General features: G+C 41.8%; 1 protein-coding gene across 3 annotated transcripts in view; it reads left to right on the forward strand.

The window, feature by feature from the left end:
* TRABD2B (TraB domain containing 2B) overlaps positions 1–25,625 on the forward strand; it is a 408,394-nt gene that overhangs the window by 233,615 nt on the left and 149,154 nt on the right. Inside the window, exon 5 of one of the 3 annotated variants that reach the window (XM_073643519.1) lies at positions 18,731–18,857. The exons of the other annotated variants lie outside the window; for them this stretch is intronic. Within the exon in view, the coding sequence (XP_073499620.1) occupies positions 18,731–18,849 (119 nt within the window). The 3' untranslated portion in view covers positions 18,850–18,857. Of the gene's footprint in view, positions 1–18,730; positions 18,858–25,625 lie in introns of those variants that run through there. 3 annotated transcript variants of the gene reach the window in all.

Below are 25,625 nucleotides of genomic sequence, written 5' to 3' on the forward strand. Positions count from 1 at the left end.
AATTTATGTAAACTGTTTTCTTTACAAACCACCATTACTCTCCTAAGGCCATCCCTGTCTTCAGACCCAACACGGAGTATCATAAAAAACATTTCCCATCCATATGCCACCCAACCAGAAAATTATTCATTTTTTGTTTAATACAAATTCCAACAAAGTCTTCTAGTCTCGAATTTTTCAAAACCAGAAGCAGAAGGCCAGACTAAAAATGATAGCAGCATATTTTATGAATGGATTTTTTAATTGGGATGTTTTACTGGAGGTTCCCATTAGTGATGAGCGAGTATGTTCTGTTAACCCTTTCGGCGAGCATGCTCAGGTTCTTGCCAAGTATCTTCAGCGCGCTCAGGTGTTATGTTTAAGTCACTCTGTGCGCATGATTTGCGACTGCTTGACAGCCTGAATACATGTGAGGAATGCCTAAGAAACAGGCATTCCTCACATGTATTAAAGTGACTAAAACATAACACCAGAGCACGCTGAAGATACTCGGAAAACACCCGAGCATGCTCGTAAATCTCAAGTAACGAACATGCTCGCTCATCACTAGTTCCTATTATTTTTATGACTATCCAGTAATCTAGAATATTTGATGATCTAGAATACTTTAGATTTTGTTGATGCTGGACAATATAATAGACTTTTATATAATATAAATAAGTTACCATAGTATAATTATCTTAAAACATATCTATCACCTATTCGAGCTGATGATGGTCTAGAGTCACGCGAATAGATCTGTAGCTAATCAAATTTGCCATGAATTTCCTCAAAATTTTGGATTCTTGTGAATCTAAAATTTTTGGGATTTGTTTTCCACGAAACCAGCAATATCGTGGCCTGGCAGTCACCATTTTTCTGGAGTCTTTTGAGAACTTGGTAGTGGTTAAAATAAAAGAAAAAATCACTTTTTACTCATCTGTCCTAGGCCCTCACTTGAGCACTTACACCATCCCCATCGCAGCTCTCCAGTCCTCATCATGGATCTTCGGTTGGTCTGGTGCCAAAGCCAATGATTGGCCTTACATGGTCATGAATAGCCTACATTCATTGACTGGCCTACATGCCAGAAGAACTAAACAGCCCATGTGGAGGACCAGGGAGCAGTGAGGCTGTGTAAAGAGTCAGGTGAGGGCTTAGGACAGGCGAGTATAATGTGCTTCTTTACTTAATAACACCTTCCCTCCCTTTTGTTTAATTTTGGGGTGTGGAGAGACCTTGGAGCATAATATCAGTGCTATCAGGGCACTGTCAATTCGGAATAAAGATATGCAGAGCAAAATTATTCTCCTGGCCGAATCGATAACAACTGTTCAAAAAAATTTGGGGAAAATGTGCTCATCTCTTTTCAGGTCACCAGACAGGTGTATAGCCCAACTGACCATAGATTCTGTGACCTGACCAGGGGTGTAACTATAGGAAGTGCAGAGGAGCACTTTCATCCAGGCTCCAGTGCCCGAGGGTACCGAAATGGCTTCTCTGCCATATGAGAAAGCACTGGTATTGTAAATGACACGTGCTAGGTGGGGGAGCTGCTTTAAATTTTGTATGGGGTTCAGGATCTTCAAATTATGCTTTGTTATTTAGAAGAATGGCTGTGTACCGTAGTATAGGGGGGAATTCAGGGTATTCTGGTAAGTGCCGCTCTGACGTACGTCCATATCGGAATATATGTGGACATGATGTTTAACTAGTTCTCTGTCTGGTATTAATACTGTATACAGCTATATTCACACCCCCACAGGTGTAACAATTGTGTTCGCAGAGGGTGTGACCGTGACCGAGCCCGTGTGGGAGAAGGGCCTGCCGACGCCAGCGCCAATTTCACCTGAATGTGCATCTTCAGACGCACATTCAGCTGAAATGTTCTGCGGTGCAGAGACCTGCCGGCTCCCCGTACTTCAATAGATGATACTAGCCAATCAAAGGCTGGCAGCAGACATCAACTTGCACATGACAGGCAGTGCATGATAGTGACTTCAATGTCCGCCCTTGTCAGAATGCTGAAGTCAGCTCCCAGCTTCTGCACAGGCTATAGAGGAGGACAAATGGGAAGGGGGAGGTAATAATAATTGTTGTTTTTTTTTTTAAATGTGCTAGACAGAACAGAAGGGACCCAGGATGGGGGACATTATACCAGGAAGGAGCACAGAATGGCTGACATTATACCAGGATGGGGGCATTGTACCAGGATGGGCTACATTATACCAGGAAGGGGCCCAGGATGTGGGACATTGTTATAGGATGGGTCCTAGCATGGGGGACATTATTGCTGAAAGTTATCCAGGATGGAGGACATCATTATAGGAAGGGGCCAGGATGGAGGAAGGGGGCATTGTACCAGGATGGGCTACATTATACCAGGAAGGGGCCCAGGATGAGGGACATTATACCAGGAAGGGGCACAGGATGACGGACATTATACTAGGATGGGAGCATTGTATCAGGATGGGGTACATTATACCAGGAAGGGGTTCAGGATGTGGGACATTGTTATAGGATGGGGCCTAGCATGGGGGACATTACTATTGGAAGTGGCCAGGATGGGTCATTATTACTGGAACTTATCCAGGATGGAAGACATCATTATAGGAAGGGGCCAGCATTGGAGGCATTATTACATGATGGGGAGCATTATACCTGGAAGGGGCCCAGGATGGGGGGGGGTGCATTTAGCGAGGTAGGTAGCATTATTACTGGAAGGGGCCAGGATGGGGGAGATTAGTACAGGAAGGAGCCAGGACGAGGAAGATTATTACATGGGGAATGAACACGTGTGTCTTTATAGGATCTAGAACGCTAGAAGGGCCTGTACATCTGACCAACATGCAGATGGGGGCCCAGATCTAAATTTTGCATCGGGGCCCATCGGACTCTAGTTATGTCACTGATCATTTCATTTATTAAAATGTCTTAACAGCAAAACTGTTTTTCTTGCCATTAGCAACCAACTATAGTGCAGCTTTCATTGTAAACTTTCAGTTTAATAGTTTAAATGTAAAAAATACTCCGGTTGTTTGCTGTGGGAAACATCGATAGTTGTGATAAGTGTGTCCCATTATCCATACATCTGGTCAATAGACGCCACTATACAGATTTACATTCTAAAATGTGGAGATAAAAAAAATGGTATTATTATTTTTCATTGAAATACATTTTTAATAATTTAGCCTTTGATGTTCTAACAAAAAGGCAAAAGTTTTACAATGAAGACAGAAACTGTCACCAAAAACAAAAAATGAGAAACAATTTGTATTATTATAACCTCCTTATAGAAATACCTTTTTATCGCCATAATCTAATAGGCGTCCGGTTCCCTGAAGCCGTAGTCCTCTGTTCTTGACCTCAGAAATGCTGCTATTTCCATGCCGCTTCATGTTATTTATTAGGGGGTGTACTCTGCCCTAGAGGGAAAGATTGATAAAATAGAGAGAATTTCCCAACGTGTTCCCTGCTGCTGAAATTAATGATGCTTTCATCCGGTGAAAATGAAACTTACCGTTGACTTTAAAAATATTGATTCTTTTTAAAGTTCTTAAAGTGAATCATAGTTATCATAACTAATAATTCCAGTGTTTTAGTGGTGGCCCCCTAATGATAATCTCCAAGAGGCTACAAAGGGGTAAAAATATCAAAGTGTAAGAGAATTCTTCACCATTAGTGATGAGTAAATCAATTTCAAGCAAATCGAATTTTTGGGGAATTTTCCAAAAATTTGGAACACAAATTTAAATCCCACAAATCCAGCAAAACGGCTATTTTAATTCATTCTTCCTTCTAGGCAAGGGAAGGGGTAAATAGAAAAAAACATTATACGCACCTTGCCCCTTACCTGTACTTACCTTGCCCCATTCTCTCTCTGTGTCACTCACAAGCTCCCTCTGGCTTCAGTCTTTTCTTCCATCATCATCCTCACTTATCGTCTGTTCTTCCTTAGCGGTTGGGCATGCTTGGCATGTGTTTTCAAAACCTGATTTACTGAAGCATGGTAATTTTTAAACTTTGGGCACAAAGTCTTTTAGAATTGATGGCTTATCCTACGGGCTTGTGCACATTTAGTTATTTATTTTACTCATTTATATAGCGCCATTGATTCCCCAGCGCTTTACAGACATCATCATCACTGTCCCCATCAGAGCTCACAATCTACATTCCCTATCAGTATGTCTTTGGAGTGTGGGAGGAAACCGGAGAACCTGGAAGAAACCCAGCAAGCACAGGGAGAACATACAAACTCCTTGCAGATGTTGTCCTTGGTGGGATTTGAACCCAGGACCCCAGCGCTGCAAAATAACAGTGCTAACCACTGAGCCACCGTGCTGTCCACATGACCATACTTTTGGTCCAAGTGTGATCCGACAAAACATCGGATCGCACTTGGACCAATGTTATCCTATGGCAAGGGTTGGGAACCTCAGGCTCGCGGGCCATTTACAGCCCTCAATGACCATTTATCCAGCCCCCGGACAGATTCCCGGGGACCGCTGTGCTTGGGCCGGCGGCTGTATTTTGATGGCTGTTGGCCTATTAATTTCTTCTTGCTTTGTGAGCATGCGCGCACAATGTCCAATACGGAATGCTGAGGCGCGTGCAATTTGTGCGGCCCCCAAAGGACGGTATAAATATCCAAATGGTCCTTAGCAGAAAAAAAGATTCCACACCCCTGTCTTATGGGGCCATGCACGTCAGATTTTATCATCAGACCGAGCCGGTACGAGGAAAAAGTCTCACAATGCCCGAGTTGGATCCAATTATCAGTTCGCACTCGGCCTTGCGAGTCATTGAGTCTAAGGAAAACATTGCATTGCACTTGGATGACATCTGAGTGCAGCCCGATTTTCATGGACTGACAGAATGGAGAAGGTGGAGAAATATTTTTTTTCCATTTTCTCTTCATTTGAGAAAATTAGATCACAATATAATGACACTCTGATATGAGTGTGATTAGTATAATTGGCCCGATTCTCCTGTATGAGAGAAAATACGCTGGTGTGACCTTAGCCTTATTAAATTAGTGGGGCTAATTATTGTCATTCCCTCTGGTCAGTAGCTTGTAGAAGCTGTGGCGCTGGTGTGTATTTTTTTTTATTAATGAAAGTTCAAGATATTTCATTCAATTCAATAAAACATACAACACTGCATGGTTGCTAAAAAAGACAGGGGAGGCAAGTACAAACCAGCCTGCAAAGTATGCACAGTGGGAAAAATAAGTATTGATACGCTGCCAATTTTGCAAAGTTTTCCCACCTAGAAAGAATGGAGAGGTCTGTAATTTTTATCGTAGGTCACTTCACCTGTGAGAGACTGAATCTAAATATAAAACCCAGAAAATCACAATGTATGATTTATAAATAATTAATTTACATTTTATTGCATGAAATAAGTATTTGATACAACAGAAAACAGAACTTAATATTTGGTACAGAAACCTTTGTTTGCAGTTACAGAGGTCAGACGTTTCCTGTAGATCTTGACCAGGTTTGCACACAGTGCAGCAGGGATTTTGGCCCACTCCTCCATACAGATCTTCTCCAGATCTTTCAGGTTTTGGGGCTGTCGCTGGGCAACATTGAGCTTCAGCTGCCTCCAAAGATTTTCTATTGGATTCAGGTCTGGAGACTGGCAAGGCCACTCCAAGGACCTTTAAATGCTTCTTACGGAACCACTCCTTAATTGCCCTGGCTGTGTGTTTCGGATCATTGTCATACTGGAAGACCCAGCCACGATTCATCTTTAATGCTCTGAGGGAAGGAGGTTGTTGGCCAAAATCTCACGATACAAGACCCCATCCATCCTCCATTCAATACGGTGCAGTTGGCTTTTCCCCTTTGCAGAAAAGCACCTCCCAAAGTATGATGTTTCCCCCATTGTGCTTCACGGTTTGGATGGTGTTTTTGGGGTTGAACTCATCCTTCTTCTTCCTCCAAACATGGCAAGTGGAGTTGATACCAAAAAGTTCTAGTTTGGCCTCCTCTGACCACATGACCTTCTCCTATGCCTCTTCTGGATCATCCAGATGGTCATTGGCAAACTTCAAACGGGCCTGGACATGTGCTGGCATGAGCAGGAGGACCTTGTGTGCCCTGCCGGATTTTAATGTGGCGCCCTGCTGCGCACTGGTGCCACAGAACCCAGGAGGGTGCATGGATGGACTTCTCCACAAGAGGCCCTCACACATTCTCATTCAGCAGGCAGCTCAGTTAGTTAGTTACAGTGGTGGCCAAAAGTATTCTTTCTGAAAATGATTGCAATCACAAATTCTTTAGTCTTATTATCTTCATTTAATTTGCTTGCAAGGAAAAAACACAAAAGAGAATGAAGCAAAAATCAAATCATTGATCATTTCACACAAAACTCCAAAAATGGGCCAGACAAAAGTATTGGCACCCTCAGCCTAATACTTGGTTGCACAACCTTTAGCCAAAATAACTGCGAACAACCGCTTCCGGTAACCATCAATGAGTTTCTTACAATGCTCTGCTGGAATTGTAGACCATTCTTCTTTGGCAAACTGCTCCAGGTCCCTGATATTTGAAGGGTGCCTTCTCCAAACTGCCATTTTGAGATCTCTCCACAGGTGTTCTATGGGATTCAGGTCTGGACTCATTGCTGGCCACCTTAGAAGTCTCCAGTGCTTTCTCTCAAACCATTTTATAGTGCTTTTGGAAGTGTGTTTTGGGTCATTGTCCTGCTGGAAGACCCATGACCTCTGAGGGAGACCCAGCTTTCTCACACTGGGCCCTACATTATGCTGCAAAATTTGTTGTTAGTCTTCAGACTTCATAATGCCATGCACACGGTCAAGCAGTCCAGTGCCAGAGGCAGCAAAGCAACCCCAAAACATCAGGGAACCTCCGCCATGTTTGACTGTAGGGACCGTGTTCTTTTCTTTGAATGCCTCTTTTTTTCCTGTACACTCTATGTTGATGCTTTTTCCCAAAAAGCTCTACTTTTGTCTCATCTGACCAGAGAACATTCTTCCAAAACGTTTTAGGCTTTTTCAGGTAAGTTTTGGCAAACTCCAGCCTGGCTTTTTTAAGTCTCGGGGTAAGAAGTGGGGTCTTCCTGGGTATCCTACCATACAGTCCCTTTTCATTCAGACACCGACGGATAGTACGGGTTGACACCGTTGTACCCTCGGACTGCAGGGCAGCTTGAACTTGTTTGGATGTTAGTCGAGGTTCTTTATCCACCATCTGCACAATCTTGCGTTGAAATCTCTCGTCAATTTTTCTTTTGCGTCCACATCTAGGGAGGTTAGCCACAGTGCCATGGGCTTTAAACTTCTTGATGACACTGCGCACAGAAGACACTGGAACATTCAGGTCTTTGGAGATGGACTTGTAGCCTTGAGATTGCTCATGCTTCCTCACAATTTGGTTTCTCAAGTCCTCAGACAGTTCTTTGGTCTTCTTTCTTTTCTCCATGCTCAATGTGGTACACACAAGGACACAGGACAGAGGTTGAGTCAACTTTAATCCATGTTAACTGGCTGCAAGTGTGATTTAGTTATTGCCAACACCTGTTAGGTGCCACAGGTAAGTTACAGGTGCTGTTAATTACACGAATTAGAGAAGCATCACATGATTTTTCAAACAGTGCCAATACTTTTGTCCACCCCCTTTTTTAGGTTTGGTGTGGAATTATATCCAATTTGGCTTTAGGACAATTCTTTTTGTGTTTTTTCATTGAAGACAAATTAAATGAAGATAATAATACCAAAGAATTTGTGATTGCAATCATTTTCAGGAAGAAACTGAGTATTATCTGACAGAATTGCAGGGGTGCCAATACTTTTGGCCACCACTGTAGTTAGTTAGTTAGTCTCTCAGGCACAGAGAGGGACAGAGCTCAGAGTTGAGCAGGGAGCGTGCAGACGCTCAGAGAGCAGCGGAGAGGCAGCAAGCTGGCTGCTGTGCTTAGGCGAGTCAAGGCCTACAGCACGTGTGAAGGCCTAGTGAGGGCCCTGAGTGGCCGAAGGCGAGAGGAGAAGGAAGAAGTAGCGAGGGGGCAGAGGAGCATACCAGGCTCACCCCGATATATATACCGGACACCGGGTCCGCGCCTACAGGGACCCTTTACACCCAGTAGGAACCACCGGAACCCCTGGAGGACTACAGGTCCCAGGTTCACCAAACGCTGATTACAGTACCAGGGCTAGGAGTCACGGAGGCCCCAGCATCCAGAGAAAGTGATCTCCCAGAGAAAGCCCTACCACCAGGTCAGCAGGTGCAAAGAGAGACAGTAACCAAGCTAGGCCTAGCTCCCGGCAGGTCAGAAGCTTAGCGAGGAAAGCCACGGATCAGGAGGCCCTATACCCGCTCATTGGGGAGAGTCCAAAAGTGTGCCCTTCGCCTGGAGTACCCTGGACCGTGCCTGCACCATCACCAGTAAAGGTACTGAAGCTTACCCCGTGTGAGTTTCCATCTTTCCTCCGGGACCGTCCTGCCGTCTCTCCCCTGCCCCACCATCCATTACACCCCACGCTGCCCTGGAGCTAGCTCTACCTGTGGAGAGCCACACCATCCCTGCTGCCGTAACACCAGCTCCAGAGGACTGCTCATCAGCGGCGGCACCCCTTAGCCGCATTCCACAGGTGGCGTCACAAACACTTTCCCAAATCGCTTATAAATACCCCCTTCTTTTACTGACCGCCCTGGGTCATGGACCGGGCCAGCTACCATGATATCCCCCAGCAACCAGAGGCCCGGCTGCCGAGTACCCCACGGCCCAGGGGGCTCGTCATTAATCCATGACGGCGTAGTGTATTACTAACGGTAATGTTTGAGACTGTGGTCCCAGGTCTCTTCAGGTCATTGACCAGGTCCTCCCATGTAGTTCTGGGCTGATTTCTGATCTTTCTCAGAATTATCCTTACCCCACAAGGCGAGACCTTGCATGGAGCCCCAGATCGAGGAAGATTGACAGTCATCTCATGTTTCTTCCATTTTCTAATAATTGTGTCAACAGTTGTTGCCTTCTCACCAAGCTGCTTGCCTATTGTCCTGTAGCCCATCCCAGCCTTGTGCAGGTCTACAATTTTGTCCCTGGTGTCCTTAGACAGCTCTCTGGGCTTGGCCACGGTGGAGAGGTTGGAGTGTGATTGATTGATTGACTGTGTGGACAGGTGTCTTTTATACAGGTAATGAGTTCAAACAGGTAATGAGTGCAGAGTAGGAGGGCTTCTTAAAAAAATACTAACAGGTCTGTGAGAGCCAGAATTCTTTATGGTTGGTAGGTGATCAAATACTTATTTCATGTAATAAAATGCAAATTACCTGTCTCTCACAGGTGAAGTGTACCTACGATAAAAATTACAGACCTCTCCATACTTTGTAGTTGGGAAAACGTGCAAAATCAGCAGAGTATCAAATACTTTTATTTTCCTCACTGTATATTTAGGTGAATTTCTATATATTTTTTAAATAGTATCTGTGCCCAGTGCCCAATTAATGATGTGGGCAGATTATAATTGTACACTGGTTGGCTTAGCCCCACAATCTGACAGAGCAGAACGCTCCCGCTAGATAACTCTCTATGAAAAGTGAAGTAATCTGTAGTCCTCCTGCTTATTAAAGAACATAAATAAATGAACGGTCCGATGTAGGCAGCTGTATAGAAGCAGATTAGTCATAACTTCTAACAGCTAAAAGCCCCTTTATTGCCTGCGCTGCCAGTATGGCACTCTTCATTAGAGACCAGATGATCCTAAATTATGGTGAGTCTGCAATCCGACCACTGATGCCAGTCTTCATTAAGATTACAGCATTGCTCCGAAGCTATAGAAGGTCATGGCTGAATTAGCAGGGATCCATCTCTGGGCTTTATGAAAGTTGGATTTGCTGTTTGTGCTGTGTGTCGCCCCCATAATCTGTCAACCGAAGAATAAAGTCCCCGATTTATCTTTCGCGAGTTTTTGTTTTGTAAAGTTACTTTTCTTTTTTTTTGTCTTGTGGCACACGGGGTTCATGAAATTTTCCCAAAGTCAAAAATAGTCTTTATTTTTGTCTAACTTTTTTTTTATTAAGACTTTTTACACCTTTTTTCTGGTGTACAAGGAATCACTCCAGGGGGAGATTGGAATACATTTGCGACAAGTTTTAAAACTTTTTTTTTGGCGAAAACATCTGGATGCATCAAATATAGCCTTCGCCAACAATGGAGGATATAAAAAAAATAAACAAAGGCGAACACATATAAAATAGACCTTAAAGAAGATGCAAATTGAAAGAAGAATTAGGCACAAATGATAAATAGGCAAGCAAAAATTATTAATGAATCGGGCCTAAAATATCATTTTTGTTATTGTTATTCCTTTACTTTTTGAAATGTAAAGTTTACATTTTCTCATCCATGTTTTGTGTGAGTCATTGCCTAGAGATGCGTTAATGATTTAAAGAGGAGCCATCTTTTTTTTCATAAATCAATAAAATATGTGAAAATTATAAACTTTGTAATGTGTCTTATTTCAGAAATCTGCTTCTATCGCCTCCTGGACTGATCATCAGTCATTTTTAAAATCCTCAATTCACAGATATAATTTGTCATCAGTGAATACAGATTTTCCAATTACTGAGCTAGGAGATGACGGTTGGTGCTCATAAAGTTCTATGTATAGAACTGTAACTGTCAATTGCAGCTGAATATTTGTACCTGCCTCCAGCTCCTCTCCTCTCCAATGATCAGTCCTGGGGGGAGAAAAAAGTAAATTTCTCTGAGAAGATGTATTACAAAGTTCCTTATTTTCCCGTGAACTATTGGTTTATGAAATAAAAATTAAAATGACAGTTACTCTATATCAATCTATAGCAAAACTTACCAAAGTTATTTTGAAGTTATATTCTCTATACTTACAGGCTAATATATATATATATATATATATATATATATATATATATATATATATATATACAGTACAGACCAAAAGTTTGGACACACCTTCTCATTTAAAGATTTTTCTGTATTTTCATGACTTTGAAAATTGTAGATTCACACTGAAGGCATCAAAACTATGAATTAACACATGTGGAATTATATACTTAACAAAAAAGTGTGAAGCAACTGAAAATATGTCTTATATTCTAGGTTCTTCAAAGTAGCCACCTTTTGCTTTGATGACTGCTTTGCACACTCTTGGCATTCTCTTGATGAGCTTCAACAGGTAGTCACCGGAAATGGTTTTCACTTCAGAGGTGTGCCCTGTCAGGTTTAATAAGTTGGATTTTTTGCCTTATAAATGGGGTTGGGACCATCAGTTGTGTTGTGCAGTAGTCAAGTGGACACACAGCTGATAGTCCTACTGAATAGACTGTTAGAATTTGAATTATGGCAAGAAAAAAGCAGCTAAGTAAAGAAAAACGAGTGGCCATCATTACTTTAAGAAATAAAGGTCAGTCAGTCAGAAAAATTGGGCAAACTTTGAAAGTGTCCCCAAGTGCAGTTGCAAAAACCATCAAGCGCTGCAAAGAAACTGGCTCACATGAGGACTGCCCCAGGAAGGGAAGACCAAGAGTCACCTCTGCTTCTGAGGATAAGTTTATCCGAGTCACCAGCCTCAGAAATCGCAGGTTAACAGCAGCTCAGATTAGAGACCAGGTCAATGCCGCACAGAGTTCTAGCAGCAGACACATCTCTACAACAACTGTTAAGAGGAGACTTTGTGCAGCAGGCCTTCATGGTAAAATAGCTGCTAAGAAACCACTGCTAAGGACAGGCAACAAGCAGAAGAGACTTGTTTGGGCTAAAGAACACAAGGATTGGACATTAGACCAGTGGAAATCTGTGCTTTGGTCTGATGAGTCCAAATGTGAGATCTTTGGTTCCAACCACCGTGTCTTTGTGCGATGCAGAAAAGGTGAATGGATGAACTCTACATGCCTGGTTCCCACCGTGAAGCATGGAGGAGGAGGTGTGGGGGTGCTTTGCTGGTGACACTGTTGGGGATTTATTCAAAACTTAAGGCATACTGAACCAGCATGGCTACCACAGCATCTTGCAGCGGCATGCTATTCCATCCAGTTTGCGTTTAGTTGGACCATAATTTAATTTTCAACAGGACAATGACCCCAAACACACCTCCAGGCTGTGTAAGGGCTATTTGACCAAGAAGAAGAGTGATGGGGTGCTATGCCAGATGACCTGGCCTCCACAGTCACCAGACCTGAACCCAATCGAGATGGTTTGGGGTGAGCTGGACCGCAGAGTGAAGGCAAAAGGGCCAACAAGTGCTAAGCATCTCTGGGAACTCCTTCAAGATTGTTGGAAGACCATTTCCGGTGACTACTTCTTGAAGCTCATCAAGAGAATGCCAAGAGTGTGCAAAGCAGTCATCAAAGCAAAAAGTGGCTACTTTGAAGAACCTAGAATATAAGACATATTTTCAGTTGTTTCACACTTTTTTGTTAAGTATATAATTCCACATGTGTTAATTCATAGTTTTGATGCCTTCAGTGTGAATGTACAATTTTCATAGTCATGAAAATACAGAAAAATCTTTAAATGAGAAGGTGTTTCCAAACTTTTGGTCTGTACTGTATATATATATAGATAGATACTCGCAGGTTTATTTTTCTAATTGCTTTAATGTATCAACAACAGAAAAATGAAGAAGCTTTGAAGAAAGCCTACACTATTGTGTTAGGACATACCCTGGGTAGTCTTCTCTGGCAGCTATACTCTTCGGGAATTGTGTGTAAGTACAGGGTAGGACGTAATGGACTGATGGGAGGGAGTTTGGCTGCAGGATCTGATAGGATCTTAGTCGTTAGCACAGGAGTTTTCATGTTAGATGCATTGGAGCAATAATAGGAAATTGATTGAAGGTGGACAAAGAATTTAAATAAGAAAAATATTTCTAGGATACAACTGAGCTTAGGTTAAGGTTGAAGTATTGGCAGGAGGCAGGTAGCCAATGTGGTTATAGATTTGTTGACCACCTAACTAGGGTGTATGATAAAGACAACCCATGTCAACCTGCTCCATTAGGACCCTCATCCATTAGCCAGACAAGAGTCTCCCATTCTGACAATCTCGAGAAGCTTTTCTATTACTAGATGGCAGTTGACAAAAAATGGTCACCTTTAGAGTTGGTGCGAAACGATTTGCAGGATCCGGTCCATTAGTCACGTGAGTGATCTGTGGCCAGATCCCTGAGAACCGTCTTCTACCTTCCAGCATCGGCGCCTCTTCTTTCGATTAGCCAACCTGGTGGGATGTCACATGTGCATCACGCCCCAATGATGACGTCGCATCAGGCCTGCTAATCAAAAGAGAAGCCGCGGATGCCGGTGGTTAGGAGGCGATACTCCAGTGGCCACAGATTACTGATCGGGTCCTTCTAATAAATTCGCACCAACTCTCGTCGCCATGTAATACTACAATTCCCATGCAAAATTATTTGCTATCTGTGGGTGCTGGGAGCAATACTCGTGGTGACCAAAAGATAGTGCCAACAGCCACATTCTCAAATTTATTAGTGTCCCTTCAAGAAAATCCACTTGACACCGGGAGTTGGCTTCTAAATATGGATGAGCAGACCCGTGGAAGTTCGGATTCTGGTATCCAACCCGAACTTTGGTACAAGGTTTGGTTCGGGTACCAGAACTTAACCTTATCTTGACCAAGAAGCCGAACTCCATTGAAAACAATGGGGACCTGAACTTAGGTGCTGGAAAATCTCTCTTTCCTGCCGAACTTCCCCGGAACTCCGAACATTAAAACAGACTTCCGGGATAAGTCCGCGTTTGGGGTTTAGCACTGGACAGTGAGTGTCCAGTACAAATCATGAACTTTTAAGTTCGGGTTCGCTCATCTCTAAACTCCTTACCCGCAACGAGCGTGGCTATCGCATACTGCACTCAGATTCCACACTTTAGCATAGCCATATGGTAGCTATACACTATCTAATTTTTCCAATAATGGTGGCGAATTCTGTGAAATGTATGATAAGAGCAGTCATGGAGACACCGGTATGTGAGGGGTTAAGGGGACACTATTTTCCTATGTTTTAAGACATTTAAACAAAGCGGGGCAGTGTGATGTGACCTTGACTGTCATGGTTAATCTCAGGTAGAAGGCACTTAACACAATCTGCTAGACCGGTCAAGGCGGTGTTTAACTGGGATAGTGATGGCCCTTGTGTTAGCAGGAGCAGTTCACTCTGTGTTATTGCTAAACTCAATTAGCCACTGAATTGCTATAAAACAGATTTTACCGGAGTGCGGAGCGGTTTATAACATCCCCTCTGTTTGACTCTGCAGAGCTTTTTTCGCTTCCCTTTAAAATTGTTTGAATTTCCAAATGATTAAATTTTGTGTAAATACTTTAAGGACAAGCCTTATCAGCTTCTGACAAAAAGTATATACCTACCCACCGAATCGCTGGAGGAGAAAAATGTGTAACACTCCAGCTGTGGAGCAACTTCACGACTTTCAGACAGTTTATCAAAGCTCACAGGAACCTGTGCGTCCATTTTAGCAAGTTACTGAAATATTGAAAACTTTGACTTTCTATAATGAAGGACATGCCAAAGAAAATACAACATTGCAACATATCTCTTGCCAACTCTAATGCAAGTGATTTGCACTAGTTGGCGGCACAACCTTAGTACAGGTTCGCCGTCTAGTATCAGTTGTAATACAAAGAAAAAGAAAGGCATTGGTTCCAGCTCCTTAGAATAAAGTTCAAAAAATTATTGTTTCTTAATAAAATTCCATAGCACTCATAAATAGAAATAACATAAAGAAAGAAAACAGCGACGCGTTTCGATCTTACTTTTGCGATCTTTAATCTGAGCCTGACTTTAAATGTAAATAGAAAGAAAAAGAAAGGGGTTCGTTCCAGCTCCTTAGAATAAAATAAAAAAAAATGTATTATTTCTTAATTAAAATTCCATAGCACTCAAAAATAGAAAAAAACGAAAGGAAGCAAGGAGTGACGCGTTTCGATCATATTCCCGTAGGAGTATGATCGAAACACGTAGCTCTTTTCCTTCCTTATGATTTGTCTATTTTTGAGCACTGTGGAATTTATTTAAGAAACAATAAATTTTTAAATCTGGAACGAACCCCTTTCTTTTTCTTTCTATTGACATTTAAGGTTAAGCTCAGATTAGAATCGCAGAAGAACGATCGAAACGCGTTCCTCTTTTCCTTCTTTAATGTTTTTCTATTTTTGAGTGCTATGGACTTTTAATTAAAAACAAAACATTTTGCATTTTATTCTAATGAGCTGGAACAAACCCTTTTCTTTTTCTCTGTATTGTTGTATACGTCTGATGAGGATGGAGTTCCGTGCACTTGGAGCAATTGAACATTTTTGGTGAGCTGGCTTCATTGCTTGTCTGATTTTTCACTAAATGTCCACTAGTTTTGTTAAATTCCCCCCTATGTGTTGGCAAATTGGATCTTCAGCAGAAAAAAAGGAACATTATGTTAAAAATTATGAATAGTTTAATTTCGCCTCAGCCTACATTTTTTACCAGTTTTGGATGATAATGTCGGTGTGAGCTTTGCCCTCGTTCTTCTCTCTTTTGTTTTCCATTGTACATGAAAGCAATAGTTAAGGTTTCTCAACCATTGATTAAGGGGATTAACTCAACCTTAGCTTGGACCTTACCTTGAGTGACCCAAAAACAGCTGCATGGTTTGCCTCCATGGTAAACATACTTGATGCCAGAAGTAAATTCCGGTAGGTTGCTTCCAGAAGTAAAGCCGGTAGGCACAGAATGTTTAGTGCCTTAGATTCTACTTATCAAGTAAGTAGTACCTTAAAATGGTTGTACCAAAAGTAAAAAATGTGTTTAAAGTGCTTAGACTGTCCTTAAAATCTTAAAGAAGCAATACTCATCCTTGATCATAGTTTGATCTGAGTTTGATCACAGTGTGGTCTGAGTGTGATCAGTTTTTCTCATACGTGCAGAAATAAAAAAAAAGTTTCTCCACATTTTCCGTGAAAATTGGATTTTGGAAATCGGAATTGGAAGACTTGATTGGATTTTTTCACGGACTCATTGACTTACATTGTGATTTTGATCTGACCCTCGACTCAAACTTGAACATGTCTCCGCAATTTTCCACAGACTGCTCGATCCGTGAATTAATTAAGGACACTTGAATGGCCCCATAGACTATCACAGGTACGAGTGCTATCCGTGAAAACTACGGATAGTACTTGTACGCTGAAATCGGATCTCTGAATGAACCCTAACAATTACTTTGAAGTTCCCGTTTCAAAGCTTACCCAGACCCTCCTGGTCTATACTTTCTGATCCCACCTTGGCACATTGAAAATTGCAGAAAATCTCCATTCAGCCGACCACTGATTGCCTCAGCAGTTATCGGATGAGAAGATATTTCCTGTAATTTCCTACTATGTTGAGTTGAGACCAGGAAATAGAGACCAGGAGGAACTAGGTAAGGGTCCGAACGGGAGCTGCGGGGGATCAGTGAGGGTGAATATCACTTCTTTTATTTTTTTTACACTAGTCTAGTTTAGAAAAAAAATAGCTTTCATCAGATAATGTCTTTAAAGGTTATGGACGCCTTATACGTGGAAAAAAATATTATTAAAATTGTGCTAAGTTTCAGTCTGCAGCCTTCTTTACTTCTTCATTTTTAGACTCTCTGATATGCAGCTTGTAGATTGATCCATGTTTCAGATCTTTTTCTTGTGGGAGTGTCTCTCACAGTAATAAAGGCTGGATGTGAGATCTTTGTGTATCCGTGGTGCAGCTGTTTTCATTAGCTCTTATATCAGCACAGCTTCTATCCTGCATTTACTTCCTCTTCATTTGCTTTCTTCCTTTTCTTAAGCCTGGTTTCTCTGACCTCCCTAAAACTGTACATACTTTTTCCCCACTTTATACTATGGAAATCTACATAAAACCTCCTCCTCTTCCCTGCTATATTTTTTACATAAAAAAAGGAAGAGATAGGCCGTAAGAGTGTTCAGAACCAGGAGCAGATGCCCTAATTAATGTGTAACATTTTTGCTAATACTCTTAGCTAGATAAAGGACTCTCCAGCAGCAAAATGACAGAAATTTGTTAATGAAGACCTTTGCATTTAGGAATCCTCTAAGTCACTCTTCACATCTGACTTTTTTTGGTGCCGACTCTTTAAAAACTCTAAGTAATACTCCTTAAAGGATCAAATAGCTTCCAATGTTCCAAAAGTGTTGGCAGCTCTTTAAAAGTACCTTTGTTGAAGTCTAAATAAAACTGAGGCTTTTTTGTTTTTTCACAAAGTACTATGTTTATAGAAAAAGACTTCATTACTGAAATATGCTTCCCATCGGGATATCTGCAATTACGTTTTTATTTAAAGCCTCTTTTTGCAGGAAAAAAAAAAAAAGTTTGATTTGTTTTAAAAGTCTATTCTTAATTTAGTGGAAAGCTGAAGGAACGCAATTATTTCAGAGAAGTCAATTAAAGACGTGTAGACTTTTTTTTTTGTTTAAGCCCAACGCAATTTATAAAGTCTATTTTCTACAAGTCATAATCTAAAGTGCGCTCCAATTTGTTTTATTAAACTTTTCAAAATGAATTTCTACAGAGCACAGATGTTCTAAGGGATTTCCTAACTTTTCTCATTTATTAAGAAATATATCATTTTGTTTTAAGAAAGACATATTTCCCTTGGTAAAAGAAAAAAAAAAAAAGTTTGGAAACTTTTGTAGCCTGAATGGTAAATGTATTACATGACATTAAGTCCCATAGACAGTGCCTCCACCCCCGGCATTCGGAAATCTAATGTCTATTTTTTAATGTTTATATATTTATGGGCTGGAATTGGAATAAAAGGATATTCATGTTAATAGTCTACCTTTCTTTGCCAGGATGTTAAGTGTCTGTGAAGACTGGGCTCGTTATGCTGTGTCTGACATCTTGTATGTCTAGAACGCGTGATGGATGACATACACTGGTGCACCTGTTCATATTGAAGCGGGTGCTTCCTTCCTTTCTCACATTTATCATTTTGACATAATTTTCTGTGATTTTAATGTTCAAGTTCTATCCTTAGAATAGGTCATTAGTATCAGGTCACGGCACCTCCATCTTACTGTTAATTGTAGGAGATGGCAAAGCGCCATACATTGTGTAGTGGCCATGAATGGTACTGCAAGCTCTCTGCCATTCACCTTCTCCTACAGCACCTTCAGCTGACTTCCCCCTACTGATCTGTTATTGATTAATATTAAAATCCCATATCCCATAAAACCTATTTACCCCATTTAATTTACATTTATGGACGTACAGTTGAAACCAGAAGTTGACATACACTATATAAAAAGACAAAGTCAAAAGTTTACATACACTAAGATTACTGTGCCTTTAAACCATTCTGGCTGCCCATATGATGATGTCGTGTGTTTGGAAGCTAGTTGTTAGTACCAAATACTAATGAAATGGATGTAAAGTTTTGACTTTGCAGTAAGTAATAAAAATGCCTTAAAACATTCTCTCTCTCTCATTATTCTGGCATTTGGCAAATATTAAAAATGATGGTAATCCTAATTGACCTAAAACGGGAAAGGTTTATTCTGATTTCATGTCAGGTATTGAGAAAAACATGCAGATGTGTCTTTTTATATAGTGTATGGAAACTTCTGATTTCAACTGTATGCCTAAGTTCTTGGTGGCAGGGATGGGAGCAACTGGTTACTTTATATTAGGGCCATAATATAAATCTGGAGGGCAAGATATTTACTTGAAACTTTGGTCTTACTGTAGGAAAACCTATCTCTAGAAAACAGGAAGGAAAGAAAGAAAAAGAAATTAGGAAAGAATGCGAGAGAAAGAAGAAAAAAATGAGAGACAGAAATAATGAGAAAGAAGGAAGGAAAGACTGAGAGAAAGAAGGAAAGACTGAGAGAAAGAAGGAAAGACTGAGAGAAAGAAGGAAAGACTGAGAGAGAAAGAATGAAAGAATGAGAAAGAAGGAAAGAATGAGAAAGGAAAGAAAGAGAGAAAGAATGAGAGACTGAGAGAAAGAAGAAAAGAAAGAAAAAGAAGGAAAAAAGAGAAAGAAGTAAAGAAAGAAAGAAGGAAAGCAAGAGAGAGAAAGAAGGAAAGAATGAGAGGAAAAGAAGGAAAGAATGAGAAAGAAGGAAAGAAAGAGGGAGAAAGAATGAGAGACTGAGAGAAAGAAGAAAAAGAGAAAGAAGGAAAGAATGAGAGGAAAAGAAGGAAAGAAAGAGAAAGAAGGAAAGAAAGAGAGATAGAAAAAGAGACTGAGAGAAAGAAGAAAAGAAAGAAAAAGAAGGAAAAAAGAGAAAGAAGTAAAGAAAGAAAGAAGGAAAGCAAGAGAGAGAAAGAAGGAAAGAATGAGAGGAAAAGAAGGAAAGAATGAGAAAGAAGGAAAGAAAGAGGGAGAAAGAATGAGAGACTGAGAGAAAGAAGAAAAGAAAGAGAACGAAAGAAGGAAAGAGAATGAAAGAAGGAAAGAAAGAAAAAGAGGGAAAGAGAAAGAAAGAAGGAAAGACAAAGAGAAAGAAGGAAAGACAAAAAGAAAGAAGGAAAGAATCAGAGACTGGAAGAATGAGAGAGAAAAATGGAAAGAATGAGAGAAGAAAAGAAAGAGACTGAAAGAAAGAAAGAGAATGAGAGAAAAAGAAAGAGAGAGAAGGAAAGAAAGAGAAAAAAGGATAGAATGAGAGAGAGTGAAGAATGTGAGAGAAAAAAGGATAGAATGAGAGAGAGTGAAGAATGTGAGAGAAAGAAGGAAAGAATGAGAAATGGAAAGAATGAGAGCGAAAGAAAGAACGAAAGAAAGAAGTAAGAAAAGAAAAAGAAGGAAAGAAAGAAAGAAAAAAGAAAGAACAAAGAAAATGGAAGGAAGAAAGGTTAAATGACAGCTAGACAGATAGATAGAAGGGAGGGAGTAACAAGTTACTTCATGCTCAAGTTAGGGAATATAGATATTACATTTCCTCTTATAAAATCCTAAATAGATCCATTACTGACAGTTCTTGGCTAATTCAATTATTCACTTGGAAGGGAAGGGAAAGGGAAGATGTCACCAGGTTTTCCCTACATAACATGCAGCCATCACCTTTAATGCTTCTTTTACAGTATTCTATTAAGCTGTATATAAGTCCCCAATCCCCTCTGCATAGCACAAAAAAATGACTTTTTATTGCTCCCCCATACGGAGCGGTCCTGTCCGATCAGTGCTGCTGGTCTTGCTGTGGCGCCTTGTCTCTTGTCGCCGTCGTTGTCCTCCTGCCCGGCCTCGTGTAGATAACACGTCCTACGTCATCCACACAGCGACTGAGGACTTTTCTTTTTTCACAGAAATCAATTGCTCGATTTTCTGGCACTTGGCTGACCCTTGACGTGGCCGATAACCGGTCAATGAATGATAGATCATCTACAATGTCTACAGAGAACCTGTCCTGTGGACTTAGGAAACACAACATCATTTCAATAACTTTCACATATTGTAAAACCAAATACATTAATACTTCAAATCAAATAAACCAGATAATTGTTGAGGGGGATCCGGGAATCCAGTCATCCGTGGTCGGCGGTTGGTTATCGGCAGTATATTTGTTCTGAAACCTGAAGAGTTCCTGAAAGTAATTCTCCCCTGGATGAGCAATAACAAGTCTTTTCAAGTGATGATGACAAGCTATTTACAAGGACAATTTTCTCCTAATCCAATCTGGAGGCTAATTACCATTGCACATATTTTAAGGCCAACTCATTTTTTTTTCGACTTTCCTAAAGGCTTTCATCTTTTACCGATGAGTTCCAATTTCAGAATGTAATTTATGTCAAAGTTTATAATTGCTCTAAAGACTCAGTTTGCTGGTAATTTCTATGTTGGACAGATGTCTATGTGATAAGAGTAAATTATATTGACGCTACCTATGGCTGTGGTATAAAGAGACCCCTTTATATTTAGTAGACCACACAACTTCCTCCTTTAACACCTTTTAGTGTCAAATTCCATCTCTTTTATTGTTCACCTCCTTGTTTGCAAAACCAATAGTATCTTTAAGGCCTCCTTCACATGTACGGGTTTCCACCAGTACGTGTTGTATCTGTTTTTTCGAGGATACCACATGTACCCAGTTATAACCAATGGTGATCTTCACACAGACCATGTGTCTATGTGAACCACATGGAGACATGTCAACTTTTTTCCAGCACCACGGATAACAAGGACCAGTATAAGTCTAGGGGTCTGTGAAAAACACGTACAGCACACGGACTGTATCCGTATGTCATCCGCGTGTAGTCTGTGTGCTGTACGTGTTTAACATTGTAAAGTGTAGGAGAAGGTTTGTAATTTCATTCTTTCTTTATCCATACTGGCAAACAAGTCTGGTACTCTGATGACACACCGATGGATAACACTGATGGATAACATTGATAGCACACTGATGGAAAACACTGATGGCAAACTGATGGAAAACACTAATGGCGCTCTGATGGAAAACACTAATGGCACTCTCATGGAAAACACTAATGGCACTCTCATGGAAAACACTAATGGATAGAAAACACTGATGACACACTGATGGAAAATACTGATGGTACACTGATGGAAAACACCGATGGCACTCTGATGGAAACACTGAGGGCATACTGATGGCACACTGATGGAAAACACTAATGGCAAACTGATGGAAAGCACTACTGGCGCTCTGATGGAAAGCACTAATGGTGCTCTGATGGAAAACACTAATGGCACTCTGATGGAAAACACTAATGGCTCCCGGATAGAAAACACTGATGACACTGATGGAAAATACTGATGGCACACTGATGGAAAACACTGATAGCAAACTGATGGAAAGCACTAATGGCACTCTGATGGCACTCTGATAGAAAATACTAATGGCAAACTGATGGAAAACACCGATGGCACTCTGATGGAAAACACTGATAGCAAACTTATAGAAAACACTGATGGTACACTGATAGTGAAAAACTGGTACGAGTGTCATCAATGTTTTCCAAGGCCACGTTCACACGTTCAGTATTTGGTCAGTATTTTACATCAGTATTTGTAAGCCAAAACCAGGAGTGGGACAATCAGAGGAAAAGTATAATAGAAACATGTCACCACGTCTGCATTTATCACCCATCCGATGCGATATGTTAATGACATTTGGCTCCTACTCTGCTGCAAGTGTAATCCGAGTGTCATGCTACTGTTCTCCAATCACAGGATCAGAGGATTGCAGAACAGCTGTGGAGGAGACGGAGAAATTAATTTCTCCATCCCCTCCATTGCTGGCGTCCTTGGTAATCGCACTGCACTTGGACGACATCCGAGTACAGTCCAATGTTTTGAACGCACCCATACATTTGTATGGGTGCGTGCTGTTCGATATACGCTGGCAATAACAGCATGCAGCAATTTTTTTCTCATGCCGACTCGGCATGAGAACATAAACGGAGGCGGCATGAGAACATAAACGCTAGTCGGCACTGCTCCATAGTATAACATTGATGCGGGTGCTACTGATGAAACATTGGATAGCACTCGTCCGAGTTATACACTGGCTATACGCCAGTCTGAGTGAGCCCTATGTGTTTTATATGCATACAGTGCTGGCCAAAAGTATTGGCACCCCTGCAATTCGGTCAGATAATACTCAGTTTCTTCCTGAAAATGATTGCAATCACAAATTCTTTGGTATTATTATCTTCATTTAATTTGTCTTCAATGAAAAAAACACAAAAAGAATTGTCCTAAAGCCAAATTGGATATAATTCCACACCAAACCTAAAAAAGGGGGTGGACAAAAGTATTGGCACCCTTTAAAAAATCATGTGATGCTTCTTTAATTCGTGTAATTAACAGCACCTGTAACTTACCTGTGGCACCTAACAGGTGTTGGCAATAACTAAATCACACTTGCAGCCAGTTAACATGGATTAAAGTTGACTCAACCTCTGTCCTGTGTCCTTGTGTGTACCACATTGAGCATGGAGAAAAGAAAGAAGACCAAAGAACTGTCTGAGGACTTGAGAAACCAAATTGTGAGGAAGCATGAGCAATCTCAAGGCTACAAGTCCATCTCCAAAGACCTGAATGTTCCTGTGTCTTCCGTGCGCAGTGTCATCTAGAAGTTTAAAGCCCATGGCACTGTGGCTAACCTCCCTAGATGTGGACGGAAAAGAAAAATTGACGAGAGATTTCAATGCAAGATTGTGCGGATGGTGGATAAAGAACCTCGACTAACATCCAAACAAGTTAAAGCTGCCCTGCAGTCCGAGGGTACAACAGTGTCAACCCGTACTATCCGTCGACGTCTGAATGAAAAGGGACTGTATGGTAGGATACCCAGGAAGACCCCACTTCTTACCCCGAGACATAAAAAAGCCAGGCTGGAGTTTGCCAAAACTTACCTGAGAAAGCCTAAAACGTTTTGGAAGAATGTTCTCTGGTCAGATGAGACAAAAGTAGAGCTTTTTGGGAAAAAGCATCAACATAGAGTGTACAGGAAAAAAAATGAGGCATTCAAAGAAAAGAACACGGTCCCTACAGTCAAACATGGCGGAGGTTTCCTGATGTTTTGGGGTTACTTTGCTGCCTCTGGCACTGGACTGCTTGACCGTGTGCATGGCAATATGAAGTCTGAAGACTACTAACAAATTTTGCAGCATAATGTAGGGCCCAGTGTGAGAAAGCTGGGTCTCCCTCAGAGGTCATGGGTCTTCCAGCAGGACAATGACCCAAAACACACTTCCAAAAGCACTATAAAATGGTTTGAGAGAAAGCACTGGAGACTTCTAAGGTGGCCATCAATGAGTCCAGACCTAAATCCCATAGAACACCTGTGGAGAGATCTCAAAATGGCAGTTTGGAGAAGGCACCCTTCAAATATCAGGGACCTGGAGCAGTTTGCCAAAGAAGAATGGTCTACAATTCCAGCAGAGCATTGTAAGAAACTCATTGATGGTTACCGGAAGCGGTTGTTCGCAGTTATTTTGGCTAAAGGTTGTGCAACCAAGTATTAGGCTGAGGGTGCCAATGCTTTTGTCCGGCCCTTTTTTGGAGTTTTGTGTGAAATGATCAATGATTTGATTTTTGCTTCATTCTCTTTTGTGTTTTTTCCTTGCAAGCAAATTAAATGAAGAGAATAATACCAAAGAATTTGTGATTGCAATCATTTTCAGGAAGAAACTGAGTATTATCTGACAGAACTGCAGGGGTGCCAATACTTTTGGCCAGCACTGTATGTGAAAGGGGCTTTAGACAGGAATTTACAATTAATTGATTGATAGTTCACGTGAAATTAATTTGGCACAATATTAATATATTATAATTTTTTTACATTGATTGTATGACTTAATTTTGAGAACAATTAAGTATGCTGACAACCCCCTATATACAGTATGAGACCCTACACACAATATGAGCTGCCACAATCCTCCCATACATAGCAGGAGGCCGCACGTAGCCATCTATAGACAGCGGGAGGCCGCACGTAGCCATCTATACACAGCGGGAGGCCGCACAGTGCCATCTATACACAGCGGGAGGCCGCACGTAGCCATCTATACACAGCAGGAGGCCGCACGTAGCCATCTATACACAGCGGGAGACCGCACGTAGCAATCTACACACAGTGGGAGGCCGCACGTAGCCATCTATACACAGCAGGAGACCGCACGTAGCCATCTATACACAGCGGGAGGCCGCACGTAGCAATCTACACACAGCGGGAGGCCACACGTAGCCATCTATGCACAGCGGGAGACCGCACGTAGCCATCTATACACAGCGGGAGGCCGCACGGTGCCATCTATACACAGCAGGAGGCCCCACATACCCATATATACACAGCGGGAGGCCGCACATAGCCATCTATACACAGCGGGAGTCCGCACGTAGCCATCTATAGACAGCTGGAGGCCGCACATAGCCATCTATACACAGCAGGAGGCCGCACGTAGCCATCTATAGACAGCAGGAGGCCACACGTAGCCATCTATACACAGCAGGAGGCCGCACGTAGCCATCTATACACAGCAGGAGGCCACAAGTAGCCATCTATACACAGCGGGAGGCCCCACGTAGCCATCTATACACAGCAGGAGGCCACAAGTAGCCATCTATACACAGCGGGAGGCTCCACGTAGCCATCTATACACAGCGGGAGGCCGCACGTAGCCATCTATACACAGCAGGAGGCCGCACGTAGTCATCTATACACAGCAGGAGGCCGCACTTAGCCATCTATACACAGCGGGAGGCCACACGTAGACATCTATACACAGCGGGAAGCCGCACGTAGGCATCTATACACAGCAGGAGGCCGCACGTAGCCATCTATACACAGCGGGAGGCCGCATGTAACCATCTATACACAGCAGGAGGCCGCACATAGCCATCTATACATGGCAGGAGGTCGCACATAGCCATCTATACACAGCAGGAGACCATACGTAGCCATCTATACACAGCAGGAGGCCGCACATAGCCATCTATACACAGCATGAGGTTGCACGTAGCCATCTATACACAGCAGGAGGCCGCACGTAGCCATCTATACACAGCAGGAGGCCGCACGTAGCCATCTATACATAGCATGAGGTCGCACGTAGCCCCCTATATACAGCATGAGGTCGCACGTAGCCATCTATACACAGCGGGAAACCGCAC

This window comes from Phyllobates terribilis, unplaced genomic scaffold (assembly GCF_046119375.1).
Source record: "Phyllobates terribilis strain yellow unplaced genomic scaffold, ASM4611937v1 Scaffold_8__6_contigs__length_399053987, whole genome shotgun sequence".
Classification (NCBI taxonomy): Eukaryota; Metazoa; Chordata; class Amphibia; order Anura; family Dendrobatidae; genus Phyllobates; species Phyllobates terribilis.